This window comes from Schistocerca piceifrons, chromosome 2 (genome assembly GCF_021461385.2).
Source record: "Schistocerca piceifrons isolate TAMUIC-IGC-003096 chromosome 2, iqSchPice1.1, whole genome shotgun sequence".
Taxonomy (NCBI): domain Eukaryota; kingdom Metazoa; phylum Arthropoda; class Insecta; order Orthoptera; family Acrididae; genus Schistocerca; species Schistocerca piceifrons.
The window spans coordinates 627,867,969-627,886,118 of record NC_060139.1 but is presented as its reverse complement, the minus strand read 5'-3'; the positions used below and the strand labels follow the sequence as shown (position 1 = coordinate 627,886,118).

At 37.1% G+C, this 18,150-nt stretch overlaps 1 protein-coding gene across 1 annotated transcript in view; it reads left to right on the top strand.

Annotated features, from left to right (window-relative positions):
* LOC124774930 (alpha-tocopherol transfer protein-like) overlaps positions 1–18,150 on the top strand; it is a 139,375-nt gene that overhangs the window by 96,478 nt on the left and 24,747 nt on the right. The window contains exon 4 of the mRNA XM_047249618.1: positions 11,912–12,003. Within this exon, the coding sequence (XP_047105574.1) occupies positions 11,912–12,003 (92 nt within the window). The remainder of the gene's footprint in view (positions 1–11,911; positions 12,004–18,150) is intronic.

The following is an 18,150-nucleotide window of genomic DNA, read 5'->3' as shown; positions in this document are numbered from 1 at the left end:
GAGCATCCTGGACAGAGCACCAAAGTTGTTATGACCCTCCCCTCTATTAATGCATAAAAATTATTAAATTCATGATCTTTAGAAATGTGTCTAGTTGTTGTTAAATCAAGAGCACATTTCTAGCAGAGATACACTAGTTCAGTGCAGCCAAAATGAGTGAGATATAACGTCACACAATAAAAATTGCATCGCATTTTCATATTTTTTTGTAGCTCCTCAACAAAAATGTGGATCACTAAACAATAATTTTATGTCTAGATGGTATGATCCAGGTTTTGATTTTCAAATAAGAACTCCATGTAGTTAAAATACATTAACTTGTTGATTTATTGTCTTCATTTCACAAATAGTAAGTTTGATGTTTTTCACATTTTTTTAAAAAATTATAGCTCCATTACACATAGTCACAATGGTTTCACAAATGAAAATTATACTTCCTCTCAGAAAGGATTTACATAAATAAAACAATTTGTACATCAGTGCATAATTACATCAAATTTCATTATACAGAATCACTTCTTGCACGTGTAAAATCATGAAATTAGAACTGTTCAACATGACAGTAAGACCACCAACATCTACTACTGAATATGGAAAATTGCAGGGCACTTCAAGAGGGAGCACTGGATTGAAAACAGAGTGCCAGTGTGCAGCCAGATGCACAGTACTGAAGACAAAACACCAGGACTCAGCCTGGTGCACCACAATGAAGAGGAAACACCAAAGAATGTTTCTAGTGGGAGGGGACCAAAGAGAGAACACCTGGAACAAAGCAGACCAAAAAGGAACACAAGCTCACAGACAGATAAAGAAGGAATATGTAGTAGAGGTGGAGGTGGGAAGAAATAAACAGATCAGAAAATAAAAGGTATGGAAAACTAAAAGGGAAGACAGATAAAGAAGGAAAGCACAAGGTCAGTGTTAGTGGAACTGGCTGCAAAAAGAATGCCTTGAACAGATGTTGAAAGATGAAGAGCATAGTTACAAGCACTGAACGTTTTTTACTCAATAAGCAATCTCAGGTAGCACATGATGAAGGTAATGAGTCACATTGTTGAAGTATTGTGCCATAGCAATGCTTTTATCTGGCAGAATACTCAAGAGCTCAAGATGTCAACAGATGTCAGAAAAATATGAATAATTACATCAAGATACTGTATGAGGAGGAGATGCACCAAAAATCAAGAAGAAAGGGAGGATGCTAAGTTCTCTCAGTTTCCTGCTGGGATGTCGAGTTGGAGATGTAGTTGCCATGACTATGCATCACATCAACTCCAGAATGGCAACAAGGTAAAATGTTGGGTGAGCATGGCACTTGTGAGAAAGAGGATTTGAGTTATGTGCCACAGAATGGATATGACAGTCAGGGAGCTTTTCACCTTCACCTGTATATGGAAATCTATTGACTGGGACACCTTCAGGGTGCTCGCCAGCACAAAGCCTCCAAAATCAAACATCTCAGCTAATTTTATTTAATAAAATTGCAGCCAAATAGTCATATACAGTTACTTTGCTTAACATTTTACATTTACATTTTACGTTTTTGCATATTCATTTATCGATTTCACTCTTTTACTGCACAGTTCTATGTGATATCGTTCACAGGCTTCGTTACACAGTTCACATGCACATGTTGTGGTTGGTTCATAATAAGTTTTGTTTTTGCAGATTAGATGATGAAAGCCATGAATAGAAAGTCTAGTTACGACATGTTGCTGTTCGAAGTTTGGTGCTGTCCATGAGCGGTTCGTCATTGCTTCGGTGCCATAGAACTCTGGCCATATTTTTTCTCGTTGTCCTCCATGATCTTCAGTTGCTTTCTGGAAGCCCTGGTGTGTGGCATCATATATTGAAGTCTGATGTCTTCAATTAGAAATGTCTCTCTCGCTAGCAGGTACACTAGTCTAGATCTTTTTGTCTTTGAGAGACCTAGTGCTCTTTTTAGATAAGTCAATTTTACCTTTTCTAGTGTTACTAGATTTTTTTCTGTCAGGTGGTCCCATATAACCTCCATCCCATAGGCCAGAATTGGCAAGATTTTTGTGTTGAATAATTTCATGGCTGTTTCTAGACTGAGTAGGCGGATGTTTTTGATGTTCTGTATTGCTATTATTGCTTGGGCTGCACGTTCTGTTGTATGTTTTGTGAAGCATTTGGCTGTTGGTTGCAATGTCAGTCCTAGGTATTTAAAGTCTGATGAGATTTTTATTTTTTGTCCTCTGATGCTGATTTCCGCATTCTTGGGTGTTTCTCCTCCTTTTCTGAAAATTAACATTTCTGTCTTTGTTATGTTTATGTGCAGTTAGTGTTCACTGCACCATTTGTCTATTTTCTCAATGATTCTCTGCAGCTTCTGTATATCTGTTGAACCTACAGCTATACATCTTCTTCATTTTCTCCAGTTTGGCGTACTTCTTCAGTGGCAAGAATGTACAGCAAAGGGCTCATTGGGTCACTCTGTAAGACTCTGTTTGATTGCAGAATGGGGTTTGAAAAAGAGAGGTTGTCTGATATTGTGATTAAGTTGTATTCGAGGACTGACTTGATTAATCTTGCACATATGCTATATTCTCCCATTGTGCTTTCCAGTTTTTGGACTATGAGATCTCTTTCCAGTAGGTCAAAGGCTTTGGTAAAGTCTATGAACACTGTGTAGAACATTTGTTTCTTTTGTAGCGCTTTGTCGATGTTGTTTAGAAGAAGCCTGACTGCCGTAAGTGTTGATCTTCCAGATCTGAAATCCATTTGTCGTTCTGGGAGATGACTGTCCAAGAGGCTTGAATTTTTTGTGTAATTATCTTTGAAAACATCTTGAATTGAGTATTTTCCAGAGCTATGCCTCTGTACTTGTTTGCGTCCGAAGGGTCTCCTCTACCTTTGTAGAGAACTTTTATTGTTGAGTGTCTCCATTATGTCAGAATTCTTTCAAGTTCCAGGCATTTGTTAAATAGTTTTATCCATACATGTTGGAGGGCCCCTTTTGCATCTTTTATATGTTCATTATATATACAGGGTTATTACAAATGATTGAAACGATTCCACAGCTCTACAATAACTTTATTATTTGAGATATTTTCACAATGCTTAGCACACACATACAAAAACTCAAAAAGTTTTTTTAGGCATTCACAAATGTTCGATATGTGCCCCTTTAGTGATTTGGCAGACATCAAGCCAATAATCAAGTTCCTCCCACACTTGGCGCAGCATGTCCCCATCAATGAGTTCGAAAGCATCGTTGATGCGAGCTCGCAGTTCTGGCACGTTTCTTGGTAGAGGAGGTTTAAACACTGAATCTTTCACATAACCCCACAGAAAGAAATTGCATGGGGTTAAGTCCAGAGAGCGTGGAGGCCATGACGTGAATTGCTGATCATGATCTCCACCACGACTGATCCATCGGTTTTCCAATCTCCTGTTTAAGAAATGCCGAACATCATGATGGAAGTGCGATGGAGCACCATCCTGTTGAAAGATGAAGTCGGCGCTGTTGGTCTCTAGCTGTGGCATGAGCCAATTTTCCAGCATGTCCGGATACACGTGTCCTGTAACGTTTTTTTCGCAGAAGAAAAAGTGGCCGTAAACTTTAAACGGTGAGATTGAACAAAACACGTTAACTTTTGGTGAATTGCGAATTTGCTGCACGAATGCGTGAGGATTCTCTACCGCCCAGATTTGCACATTGTGTCTGTTCACTTCACCATTAAGAAAAAAATGTTGCTTCATCACTGAAAACAAGTTTCGCACTGAACGCATCCTCTTCCATGAGCTGTTGCAACCGCGCCGAAAATTCAAAGCGTTTGACTTTGTCATCGGGTGTCAGGGCTTGTAGCAATTGTAAATGGTAAGGCTTCTGCTTTAGCCTTTTCCGTAAGATTTTCCAAACCGTCGGCTGTGGTACGTTTAGCTCCCTTCTTGCTTTATTCGTCGACTTCCGCGGGCTATGCGTGAAACTTGCCCGCACGTGTTCAACCGTTTCTTCGCTCACTGCAGGCTGACCCGTTGATTTCCACTTACAGAGGCATCAAGAAGCTTTAAACTGCGCATACCATCACCGAATGGAGTTAGCAGTTGGTGGATCTTTGTTGAACTTCGTCCTGAAGTGTCGTTGCACTGTTATGACTGACTGATGTGACTGCATTTCAAGCACTACATACGCTTTCTCGGCTCCTGTCGCCATTTTGCCTCACTGTGCTCTCGAGCGCTCTCGCAGCAGAAACCTGAAGTGCGGCTTCAGCCGAACAAAACTTTATGAGTTTTTCTACGTATCTGTAGTGTGTCGTGATCATATGTCAATGAATGGAGCTACAGTGAATTTATGAAATCGCTTCAATCATTTGTAATAGCCCTGTATTATCAGGTCCTGCTGCTTTCTTGTTCTTCAGTGCTTTTATTACTTCTTTCACATCTTCTTCATTTAGGGGTTCCCATATATTGTCTTTTTCCTTAGTTTGATGTTGTTCCTCTTTCTTTGGGGGTATTTGGTTTCCTCGTTTGTTCATTATCTTACTGAAGTGGTCTTCCCATCCTTTCACGTCTATATTTGGTGTCTGAGTCATCTTCTTGGTCTTACTGCTACGTATGGGTCTTTCACTGCTTCATCCACTTCTCTTTTTGTATCTCTTTCTATGTATTTTTTTTTCTTCTGTTCTATTAGTTTTTTGTAGGTTCTCCTCTCTTCTGCGTATAGTTTGCATGTTTCCTCATCATGCTGGTTTCTTAATCTGTGGAGTGTTCTTAGAACAGTGTTCCTTTTGCTTTAAAATTCAGCATCGAACTATCTTTTTGCCATCCTTGTTTTTGGGTTTGTTTGTACCACTGAATTTTTTAGGATGTCTTCTATTTTGCCTGTTGCTTTTTCAAAGTCTCCTTCATCTATTAATGTTTCTGTTTTTGTTATTTGTTCTTGTTGGTTTGTTATGTTTTCTTTATCAATTTTTCTTTGTGTGATTTGGTGGGTCTTTCTTGCTGGAGAGATGATGTTATTTATTTTTACCTTCATTTTACTGTGCTTTCATATAGACGTGATGGAGTCATGCCATATTGGTTGAATACTTCCTTTTATTTCTCCTCTTGTTAATGTGATATCAATGGTGCTTTTTCCGTTATGGTATATATATGTAGGTATTTGTCTGTTGTTCAGTAGGATGAAACCACCTTCTTCTAGGGTTTCAATGACTAGTCTCGTTTAATAGTTCTCCTGCGATAATGGTGGGGTTGCTATTACATTGTTTGATGATTACTTCTACTGCATTTGTATGTAGTTGGAAACAGGGTGCAATTATATTTATGTTTGATGCTTTTACTAGCATCCTATTTTCTTGTTTTATGATTTTTTTGGTGGGGGTCATCCAGGGTTTCAGTAGCATAGATGTTCCTCCCATGAGTCATTCTCTTTCTCCCTTCTTTGCTACTAGGTGAAAATTGAAAGAATCTTTATGTCGCCAGTTGCCTATCAGGAAGGTTTCTGTTAAAATTGCAAGATCTGAGTTTTTCAGAATGTCTGTTGGTGTTAGATTAAGAGCACTTTTTATTCCCTCTGTATTCCACAAGATGGCTTTTATTCCTTGTTCTTCTGGTTTTCTTTGTGGTTTGGTTGAGCCTGCTCCCTCTTCCATTGATCTTCTTGGGAAACGAAATCAATGAACTTTTACATTTTCAGGCCAGAATTCAGGTTCTTGTGTCATTTGTAGATCTTCAAATGGAATGCCTACTTTTAAAGCTTTTTTGTTACCAGTGTGCACAGTTCTTCACATTCTAGTTGCCCCAGTATTCTGTTCTTGTTAAGGTATTTCACTACTGTATCAGTTGTGGTGAATCTCTTTAGGTTACCGATATATAGCCATGCTGTTTTTTCTGCTGCTTGCGTTTCTTCATGTTTTTATGTACCCATTATGGCTTTATTATTACTCTGGTTTCTTCTCCTGTTCCAGCTCCTCCCTACCACAGTACTCCTGTCAAGATGTCCCTCTAGTTCAGGCTCGTCCAAACTGTGCCCCTGGGGCGCTAGCGCCCATGATCACCCACGGCCAGTGCCCCGGGCGAATTCATATGTTGTCGCAGTGACCGAGCCGTGTCCCTTATCTGGCCTTGCGGACCGCCCGCCGAGCCTCGCCATGCCGCCTTACACGCGTTTCATATGTAATTGTCTTCTTTAACAATTTTGATTGTGAGAATTAAAGAGCTTTATAATCTTAATTCTTTTTTTAATAAATATTCGAACTTGGTCGGTTAAAATTATTACATACAAAACAGCACACTAAGGATCCGATTTATAAAATCTGAAAAGGGATACAAAAAGATGTAGCCTGAAGTAAAACAAAAAATATTTACTTGTAACTGCTAACAGTAAGAATGAGATTCTATATCCCTTAAATGAAATTATTTCTAAAATAGAATATTTATGACTCTAGTTCATTTAAGAAACAGATATAATTTTCAGAAGACGCCTATTGTGCATAATGATGAGTGTGCATGTGCAGAACTATTAGAATGAACCTGTGGGTCAGAAAACAACAATATGTTCTTCGATTCTTGTTTTGGATATTATTTTCTAAAGCTTGCGTAGTAATTCTGCTACATGAACACTAGTTGTTACCTAAACAGTGAATGCTTTGCTTGTTTTACTGCTCATCGACCTCTTTTACAGAGGTGGGCTTCCTCTGTTTCTTTGTTTACGTTGGATCTGACTACATGACAGTCCAGGGCAGCACAGTGTCGTGTGCTATCACTCGCTCTGCAGTTCCTACGCCGACACCAGCGACACACGGTCGCGGACGGGGCGCTGAACTACACTGCCTTGCGCCCGCGGGGCGTCTCAAGCAGCTACATATCACAGAATCTGATATGTGGTCAGTTTTTATATGGTATCCCTGTTCCCTAGATTGCCACTGAAAGACTCATTAGAACTTACTGCAGAGAAATTTGACAATGCTCAGCTGGCATACACTAACCTCAACTTATTTTGTGTATATGTGCTAATATTAATGAGCAGACTGTTTTGTACCTGCAAGACAACATCCAGTGCAGAAGAATGGAGTTCTTAAGACATTAGTCCACAAGCACACACCTTGTGAGACACATATAGTCTGGCAGTATGAATAGAGCATTTGTGATAAGTGTTCTGCAAGAATTGATACACAGCCAAACAGATTCAGAAGGCCCATCAAGCAGCCACTCTGCCACGCCATCTAGATGAAGAGAAAGATGACAGAAAGACTGTGGTGTACCTGACTTATCCAGGGTCTGTTCCTGCCAAAATCCAAAGGGTATTTAGGAAGCACAATAACAAGTATGTGTTGTATCTATCTACCAAAATATGAGGGGGACTTGGAAATGTGAAAAATAACTTGGGACTACAAAACCAGGAATTTATAATATACCGATACCTTGCCAGTGTGGTGTGTTGTGTATTGGCCAGACAACTGGGACAGTGGATATCATACATAAAGAACATCAGAGGCACACCTGAGTAAAGTCCTCATCTAGCACACAGTTTTAATCTACCAGGAAGTTTCAAATCAGCACATACTACACTGCAGACTGAAAATTCATTCTGGGAACCATCCCCCAGGCTGTAGCTAAGCCATGTCTCCACAATATCCTTTTTCCCAGGAGGTTAATCCTGCAAGTTATGCAGGAGAACTTCTGTGAAGTTTGGAAGGTAGGAAATAAGTCACTGATGGAAATAAAGTTGTGAGGATAGTTGGTGAGTGGTTGTCAGATAGCTAAGTTAGTAGAACATTCATCAGCGAAAGGCTAATTTTCCAGGTTTGAATCCCAGTCCAGCATACAGTTTTTATCTGTCAGGGAGTTTAAAGTAGCATACTAATTACAATGAGAGAAAAGTCAGTTGGTATTAAAAGTCTCATGAGTTGGCTGAAAGTATCAGAATAAATTCTTGTAAAAATGCACCAATATTACCAAACCTAGAAGAGTATCATTCAGATTTATGCAGATGAGAGTAAATGAACAGTGGAATACATCGAACACCTTCTAGAGGTTTGTAACTGGGAAGTAGGTAATTGATAACATAATATAACAATAATTCTGTACCAACTAATTGACACATTTTCAATATGTAAGGAAATTGCAAGAACAAATTAATACCACATCACATCTAGTTTCAAAAATGAATAATACACAGGATGAGATATACAGACAGAGATCACTCTATACTTTCTGGAAGATGGTTATTATTATATGAAGAGAATGAACTGATGGCTGCTACAATATATGTACTTAACTGCTGAGAGTAATCATAAACGGCAGTAACCATAAATGGCAGCTGGTGCTCATTTTTGTTGGTGGGGCCCAGAAAAATGTCAGTAAACTTTATAATGGAATTGCTCTGAAGTGTTTGTTATATAATCTTCATTTATGTCTTGCTGCTCAAAAAACATACTTAATAAATTAAAAGGCATTTTCAGCAAACAATCTACATTATTCATTTTAAAAGCACTCTAAGAATACTCTAGTTTCAATGATACTGCTGCAGAAAACAGAACACTATTGAAAGATAGGCCTGTTTGCAGTTTGAAACACTTCCCATTGATGAATGGCAGTAGGGGTGGGAGAAGGGGTTTGGAATACAGGACCAAACAAGCATTACTTCAGTTATGTATGCACTTAATTTATACAGCTAATTCATACAACTAGCTTGGTTTCAACACTGGAGTTTCTGCTGGCACTTTGCTACAGTATTGTAGGATCTCAAAGGTTGGCCACCAGATGTTGAATAAATAATATGCTATTTAATGGAATGCTTCCTATTTCTGCTGATTTCAGGCAGCTGAATCCCAGAGTAAAACTGTTTAAGCTAGACTGCTTCAAAATATTTGATAGAATAATAAGTGAGACAGGAAATGGGTCTGACACATATCATTTCATCTCACTGCAATTTCCTGCCAGGAAAGCATTCAATGAGAGTTCTGTATCTTATTTTAAGACATGTGAAGCAGATTTTGGTGCCAAATATAACAGAAACATCAATACAGCAGAGCTAGTTAATAGAATAGCTGCTTTCAAATTCTAGCAGAAAGAGCTGATGAAGAGCCATTTGGATATTTTGAATTTTTTGTTTTCAGTGTGTGGGTTATTAGAGGCTTATGCAAACATAAAAATAACATTGAGGATATTTATGACAATTATAATGCACTTTCAGCAAATTAAAGATGATAAAAAACTGCTTATGGTGAGGCAGACTGTCAAATTCAGTTATCTTGTCCAGGGAATTGACACAGCTGCTACATCTGACTTCAATGACGTTAAGGATGGGTTTGCTGTGCTCAAAGAAAGGAAACTGCAAGTAAAATAATAACAAGAACACAACTCTTTGAAAGAAATGTATTCTTAATACATAACTATAGCCCTTTTCTTTTATTTCCTATTACTGATGCATACACTGTTAATAATTTAATAGAAGAAAATAATATTTGTTCTTTATTATACATCATGATAAAATCAATATACACTAACTGCCACAAACAAAATATCATAGATTTTGTTTTACTTTCAGTTCTTTTAGAAAGTTTGGACAATTTGTAATTTATTTACCACATTGATTCATTTAATTTGTTGGGTGCAATATTTTCCACGTATATAGCTCATTTAAATAATATTCTTCAATAACACATCATTTTTATTAAACTTACTTTTCAAATATCTTATATCTATGTTGGAAAAATTTGCAGAGAGTTTTTCTGGGAGAGGGGAACTTAGTTTGGCAGTTCTGCTAGGGGTGCAGGATCTCTGGGCATAGCTCCAGCTGTGGGCCCCAGGTGCCCAGCCTCAAACACTGTGTAGGCAAGTGGACAGGAGGGCAAGGAGGAAGGACAGGCACCGGGGTTCGCAGGGGGTAGCAAGGGAAAGGATGTATGTGTGAGCTGGTCCATCCAGGTGGTCAGCCTGGATGGACCATCTTAGGGCCATTGCTTTTTCTTGTGTACATTAATGATCTCTCATCAGTTACACTGCCAGAAGCAGAGTTCGTTTCGTTTGCAGATGACACAAGTATTGCAATAAATAGTATGTTGAGTGTTCTAGAAAGATCTGCTAATGATGTTTTCATGGATATTAATAAATGGTTTAAAGCCAACTCACTGACATTAAACTTCGAAAAGACTCACTATATGCAATTCAGAACCTGTAAGAGGTTTCCACCCAGCATATGCATAAAGTATGAAGAAGAGCAGATAGAAGAGGTTGACAGTCTTAAACTCCTGGGATTACAACTTGATAATAAATTAAGTTGGGAGGAGCACACCACAGAACTGCAGAAATGCCTTAACAAATCTGTATTTGCAATTCGAGTGTTAGCAGACATAGGCGACATAAAAATGAAAAAGCTTGCATACTTTGCCTACTTTCAATCCATAATGTCATATGGTATAATATTTTGGGGTAACTCTTCAGGTCAAACAAAAGTTTTCAGAGTCCAAAAGCGTGTAATACATATTATTTGTGGAGTAAATTCAAGGACGTCCTGTAGAAACCTCTTCAAAGAACTGGGTATACTAACTACTGCCTCTCAGTATATTTACTCCTTAATGAAATTTGTCCTAAATAATATATCTCTTTTTCCAACAAACAACTCAGTTTAAACATACAATACCAGGAACAAAAATGATCTGCACAAGGACTTAAAAGCACTTACTTTAGTTCAAAAAGGGGTCCACTACTCAGGAACACTCATCTTCAATAATTTGCCAGCAAACATAAAAAATTTAGTTACAAATAAAGATCAGTTTAAAAGGAGCCTGAAAGACTTACTAGTGGCCAACACCTTCTACACCATTGATGAATTTTTTTTAATAGAAACAAATAATGTATTGTATATATTCATATTATTAGTATTGGAACTTGACATGTTCTGCATCGACGAGGATCTCATCAGCACAGATCTATGGAACGAAAAACTAATCTAATGTAATCTAATCGAATCTAGCTAGCCCTATGCTATGCTAAGGGGAGGGGTCAAGCAGAGAAAGGGAAACTGCTTGGTCATGTCACTGTGACTGCAGTTTTATGAGCAGGGGTTGTGGAACAGTATGGACCACCTGATGCTTGCCCCTGGTGCTGGTCGAATGACCCAGGTACCGACAGCTCGGAGTAACATCGTGTCTCTGGAATGGAGTGATGGAAACTGGGCCTGACTACTTCTGGTCTGTGTTACTTGTACTACATCAAAGTCATGTCATACACAAACTGTTTGATATGACACTGAAAAATATACCAAAAAATTATATCAGAAAATATATTGTGAGCCAGGTCTTCTGGCTCATCAGATGTACCACCCCTGGTGACTTGAACTAAATGCAAGAGATCTTTTGTATTTAGAATAAGGAATATGTGCAGAGTACAGCAATTTATGAGTGCTGTCAGCAGAGTAAGGAACAGTTGTGTCATTACCTAAGAGTTGGAATAAAAGATCTGTAAAACAACTTAAGTCAAAGAGTGAGAATATCCCTAACCTGAATGTAAGTTATAACAAATAATTTGTGTCCTGGATTGATAGGTTAGGGTCCAGCACATCTGAGCTCCCAGACTGGTGTTGTTCCTGGAGCAAAGCTGGTCATATTCAGTTATCTGGTGCTCATTTAATGGTAAATACAATTTGCATTTTGGGTGGCCAGTTGTCTTTTTTCTCCATTTCAAACAATTTCTGCCACTTTGGTTCAGGCTAGAAGGGCTCATTTGTACTTTTACCATAAGCAAGAGGGAGAAAAGAATCTTTCTCCATGAGAAGCAATTATTTCTTCATAATTTATCTGCATAACAAGAGACTGTACATAGACATGTAATTGACAGTTTGTGTCTGTGAAGGAATTATGTGCTTAAGAGGAAAAAGGTACCTTAAAATGAATGGACAATATATCTACAGTCATTAAAAAAGTATCTTTTTTATTTCCAGCAGAAAAAGGCTTATATTCAAGGACTGATGACACTTTCCTCTTAACTTTCTTAAGAGCAAGGAAACACAATGTGAATGAAGCCTTCAAAATGGTAAATTTTTTGTATTGATTGTTTCATAAGTAATCTAGTTATATGTTTTATTCTGATGTGTATCTTTGTTTACTCTCTCAAATATTGAACCCTCCAGCATATGGAAGCAACTGCAAATAATCAAATGGAAGATTGAATTAAAATTATGAAACAATAAATATAATTTAGAGCATTGTGAAATATCTTAAGAGACCTTTTCACTTTATTTATTTATTTATCATCTCACAGTGATATAGGATTTGTCATCATAGTACAATTAAAATAAGTAGCTCAAAACATATGTACACAATGTACATATTTTTAAGTATGCTTTTATGAGGATGGGAGAGGTGGTCAACCATGGACTCTGGCATTTGCCTGAAGCGACTTAGCAGAATCACAGAAATCTAAACCATGATGACCAGACAAACTCCTTCTACTGACTATGGGGTCAGTGTCTTAACAACTGTACTACCTCATTCGGCAGCTCTCTTTGATTTCCATACAATCTGCTCTGGATGACTTACAAAGGATGGCCATTTTCTCATTTAGTGTTTTCACAACTTATTTTTCTAACCTAAGAACTGCGTGAATTTTAGTAGCATTTACTCAGAATGTTGTAACACAGGATTGCAGAGGCAAACATGCAATGAATTATAACAGTTTACCTGCATTTCAGCATTAAGAGAACTGAGTAGCTCTTAGGATAAAACAACTGAAGGTAGCTTGATTAATAAGCAAGTATTCTCATTGTTCATTAACTAAACACCCATTTGTGTATTACAGAATTATGTAGGATGGCTGTAATTAATTTTATGTGTACTAATCTAGAATTCTGGGACTTGTGAGTTATTATTCTAGAAGTATAAGACATTTATTGTGTGATCTATGTATGTATACCCTTATTTCATTACCGTAAATTCAGAAATAAAAAAATATACACAAGTAGGTGGGAAGAAACAGTCACTGAAAACCCTTACTATAGGGGAAACAATGTACAGGGAACAAAAATAAAACTCTGAATTCAAAACAGCATTTTGTACCATAAAATTAAATTGTACAATTAATGGCACAAATTGTGTTATTCCACATTATGAAGGGGTGCTGGCTCAATATTTAAGGTGAGGAAATTGGAATCTGTGTACTAAAATGGAAGCCAAACATTGTTGTCATGGACCTGATGTCAGATGATAGTACGTGTAATGTTACATTATTATATAATATGTGTATATTGTGTGCGGTGAACAGTACTAAGAAATGAAGAACAATGTAGCACTAGTTTTTTATTTCAGAATCAGAATTTTTATTATCCCATAACATACAAAGTCATATCACAGATCTGATGTACTGGGGACTCGTCAACATTACATTTACATTACAATTGAAATTTGCGTGTACAGTATTACAATAACAATATATGAGCACTCCAGTTTACATGTATTACAAAGTGATATGTAACAACAGCATTTACATAGTGAACATATTTTTACAAACATTTATTTGACACAAAACTACTAAGCTTAATTTACAGGTGATGTTTCCTTGCTCAGACTTCCACATCATCATTCATAAATTCTTCTACGGAGTAATAACTTGTGCAGCTTTGGTTTCAGTTGCCCTAGCTCCATGCTGTTTATTTGTTTCTTTTTTAGCATATTGTAGATTTTCATGCCCCTATATTTTGGCGTTTGTGCATATAACTTTAACCTGTGAGTAGGAAGCATGAAGTTCGTCTTATTCCTAGTGCTGTAATGATGCTTAAAATTGTTGTCTGTGAATAACGTAGGGGTACTGTATACAAAAATAATCAGTTCTCAAATGTACAAACAGGGGCTACTTAATATTTTTAGATTTCTTAACAGTGGGGGACAAGATTCTTTTGGCCTTGCATTACATATATTTCTAACAGTTGTTTTTTGTTATTTTAATATTCTAATGATTTTGCTTGTATTACCCCGAATGATAATGCAATACCTTAAAACAGCTTCAAAATAGCTGGAATAAACTACTTTTCTTATCTCCATGCTAGTTGAATACGACAAAATCTTCATAGCAAAGGTCAGGCTGTTTAACTTATTTGCTAAGTATTCTATATGTGAAGACGAGGATAAATTTTGATCCAAATGTATTCTTAAAAATTTAACACAATCTGATTCTATCATTTTCTGGTTTCTGCAGGTAATATGAATTTCATTTGTCTTAGAGTTTTTAGTTTTAAACTGTAGTAAATGTGTTTTTCCAATATTCAGTTTTAACCCATTTAGTTGGAACCAGTTTTCTAAACTGTCTAGTAGATTTGTGACAGTTGATGGAATTTGTTCTGAGTGATTGTTTTCGATGAGGGCAGACATATCATCAGCGAATAAAGATGAGTCTGAATTTATGTTTAGTGGCAAGTCATTTATGTAAAGTAAGAATAAAATTCGACCCAGAATTGAGCCTTGTGGAATGCCTTGTGAAATAATCATCCATTCAGAGAAGAATTTCCCTTGCTTGATGATATAACTACTCTTTGTTTTCTCTTTGTGAGGTGTGACCTGAAACACTCTAAAACATGACCTCAAATTCCATATTTTTCCATTTTATACAGGAGCAATTGATGGTTTACACAATCAAATGCTTTTGTGAGGTCACAGCACAATCCTGCAACTTTGCTAGACTTGTCTAAGGCAGAACAAATTTTTTTCACAAACTCATTTGTGACATCTATTGTGTTTTTGCCTTTCTGAAAGCCATATTGATTATCTGACAGTATGTTTGATTTTTCTGTAAATCTTTTGATTTGCATTACTACCACTTTTTCAAATATTTTTGAGAAAATTTGGAGAATAGAGATTGGGCAGTAGTTTCCCATATCTTCTCTTGAGCCTTTGTGGAGGCAATGGTGGAAACAAGACAAAAATCCGGAAGTAGGACTTAGGTTGAATAGATATTACAGGTAAGATTCACCGATGTCATTGCTACCCTCAGTGAATCTGACAATGTATTACAGGACCTGATGAATGAAATGAACATGTTAATGATCACAGAATATTGACTAAGAGTATAGAAAAGCAGACAAAAGTAATCAGGAGTATCAGAAATAAGAATAGTGATCAACTTACTATCAGAGTTGGGACTACACAGAAGATAAAGTGAAGTAAATGTGTTATCTTGCATGATTGTGACTTGTCTGGAAAACGTGGAAAATTTGGGCTCTCAAAAAAATTGAATTTACTGTAAAAGTCAGGGAAATCTTAGGAAATTGTGAAAGCCCAGAAAATTCTGAAAGTCTCAGGGAATTCTGAGACACTCTAAGGGGAGCTGAACTGCTTGTTAATGGAAAGAAATGTCTTAAATCACTCTTGACTTTATGCCTTGGAAACAATTGGTTGTAGAGATAGGCAATAAAGGTGAACTGAATAGGTCTGATGTTCATTGCAGCCTTCAGTTTGCCTGTTTCCCACTGCACAATTTTGAGTATGATGCAGTGTAATGTGCACATGGAAATTTTTCTTGTGACTATGAATTTATCATTCAAACAAAAGCGAAGGTGAACTTTTTATTATAACAAAAATATATAAATATGAATCCATATTTGTGTATGTGTTTTTTAGATTAAAATTGAACACCCAGGTTTGTACATGGCAGAGTGGGATGACACACAACCTTCCATACAGTACTACACCAGCCATAGTTTTTGATGCCAATCTCATTCACCACATCAATCTTAGAGTACAATATGTTGAGAATGTGGGTTTCGCGGGAGGCGTGCCAGAGATAAATCCCTGCAGTCGCACTATCCTCTGTGTCCTCGGTGGCTCAGATGGATAGCTGGCATGGTAGCTCAGTGTGTTCGGTCAGAGAGCTGGTAGGCCTCTATAATAAAAAAACTGAGTGGAAGGATCAACCACCGAACTCGAACAGGATGTCTTGTGACGTCCGCAACGACCAAACACAACGATCAATAACGGGGAGGGGGGGATAGGTGGATAGAGCGTCTGCCATGTAAGCAGGAGATCCCGGTTTCGAGTCCCGCTCGGGGCACACATTTTCATCTGTCCCCGTTGACGTTTCACTGTAATTTCATTTTAACGAGCTGCATGGTCACCGATGGTATCTGTTCTTTCGGACATGTCTGAAAGAACAGATACCATCTTAGAATATATATAATAATTTCAAAACTATGTTAGCATAATGCAGCTAGCAGTGATTTGATAGTAATTGAAATGCCAATTAAAAATATTGTTAACTGTATCAGCTATGGTTTCACACAGTACCATTAGTACATTTTGTAAACTTGTTATCAGAATATGTACTCCACAGTGTGTCATTGCTTATGTTCAAGTCAATTTCTGTAAACCTTTAAATTGTTAACTGTAACTCCAGTAAAAATTTGTTCGTAATAAGTAGTGTGATATGTAAAGCATTATTGTAATTATACTTAAGTGCTGTGGCACAGACCACACATGTGGCAGTCTTGTGCTACCTTTTGTAGCACACACTTTGTACAAGTTTGTCAGTTTCATTAATACATTAAAGTTTTGCACAAAACACTTTGTCAACACTGCATCTGATATGCAAGAATAAGTAAACCGTGGGCAGCACTATTGAAAATTGATACCGATTATGAAAATGCAGATTTACACTCATCACCAAAAGAGTCTTACTGTGGATAAGTTAGGAAACCTGCAGGACACAGTTTACTGAATTCAGTTATTTTGTACTAATTTCAGTGCAAAGTAGTACTTAGATAACTTTCTGACAGTTCCGTGCTTCAAGCCATGAGTATAGCTAATATTAAGATCTCATATTTGAAACATTATGCATCATTGCTATCAAAGTCTATTGAAACTTCATTCTTGTAACTGTAGTTTGAAGCATGTTACTGCAATAATTTCTCTTTCAGTTGATGTTATCACACAGTGGTGTGACACTATAAGATGGATAATGAAGTGAGCGACTAGATTTATAGGTCACAGAATTGTTGATAAAACTATAAAATGTAGCTGCACTTGAAATAATCACATATGTGTGATGTGGCAACTCAATAACTTTCTTTTGCTTTTATGGAAAGTAGTAAAGAAAAATTTTCTCTCATTTACATCAAAAACTGGTTCATGGAAAACTGGAATTTCAACCTGGAAAAACATGGAAATCTTTTGATAAAACAAAACTGCCACCCTACCACAGAAGTGAATTAAAACATAACAGGTGAAACTATGAAGATATAAGAAGTAAACTAGCAGAGGCAAAGAGAGCATTTCTCACAAAGAGAAGTGTAGTACCAAACTTAGGTCTTAATTTGAGGAGAAAATTTATAATAATGTTGTTTGGAGCACAGCACTGTACCAAGTTAGTCATCGACTGTGAGAAAACTGGGAAAGAAGAGAATCAAATCTTTTGGGATGTGATGTTGTAGAAGCAGGCTAAGTGGATTAATAAGATAAGAAATGAGGAAGTTCTCTACAGTATCATCTACTAAAGGGATTTGTGGAAAATACTGATCAGAAAAAGGGACAGGTTGATAGAACATGTGCTAAGGCACTAGGGAGTAACTTCCATAGGAAGCCATAGAGGGAAAAAATTTTAATTGATAACAGAAATTGGAATATAGCCAACAAATAATTGAGGATGTTGGATGTAAGTGCTACTCCAAAATCAAGAGATTGGCACAGAAGAAGAAAATGGTAGCAGGTGGTATCAAACCAGCTGGGGTGAGGGTGGGGATGTGGGAGACAGAGAGAGATTGGCAGTGGCAAATGCAAGAATAATTCAATTGTTAATCAACCCTCTGTCTAGTTTTGTTACCAATTCCAGAGTGTATAACTTGAAATGGAATAAAGTTTTAGTGACTATGGAAGCACCTGAAGGAATGCTACTAAATCAGCATAAAGAACTCCTGAAGAGTGATCCCTTGGTCACATGACTCAGATAGTGAAGCTACATTTAGGATATGCAGATACATGACACAGGTAGTTTGTAACAGAATGAGTAACCTAACGTGCAACAGTAAAAACGACAGCTAAAACAATAGGACAAACAAATGTTATTGTTAAATAAATCTACTGAGCACAATAGTGGCAAAAGTTTAGAAGAAGGAATGAAATCTAGAGTTGCACAGAATAGTTATTTAAACAACCCACCTAGCAAGAGTTTGTTATAGTGATAATCACATCAAACAGAAAA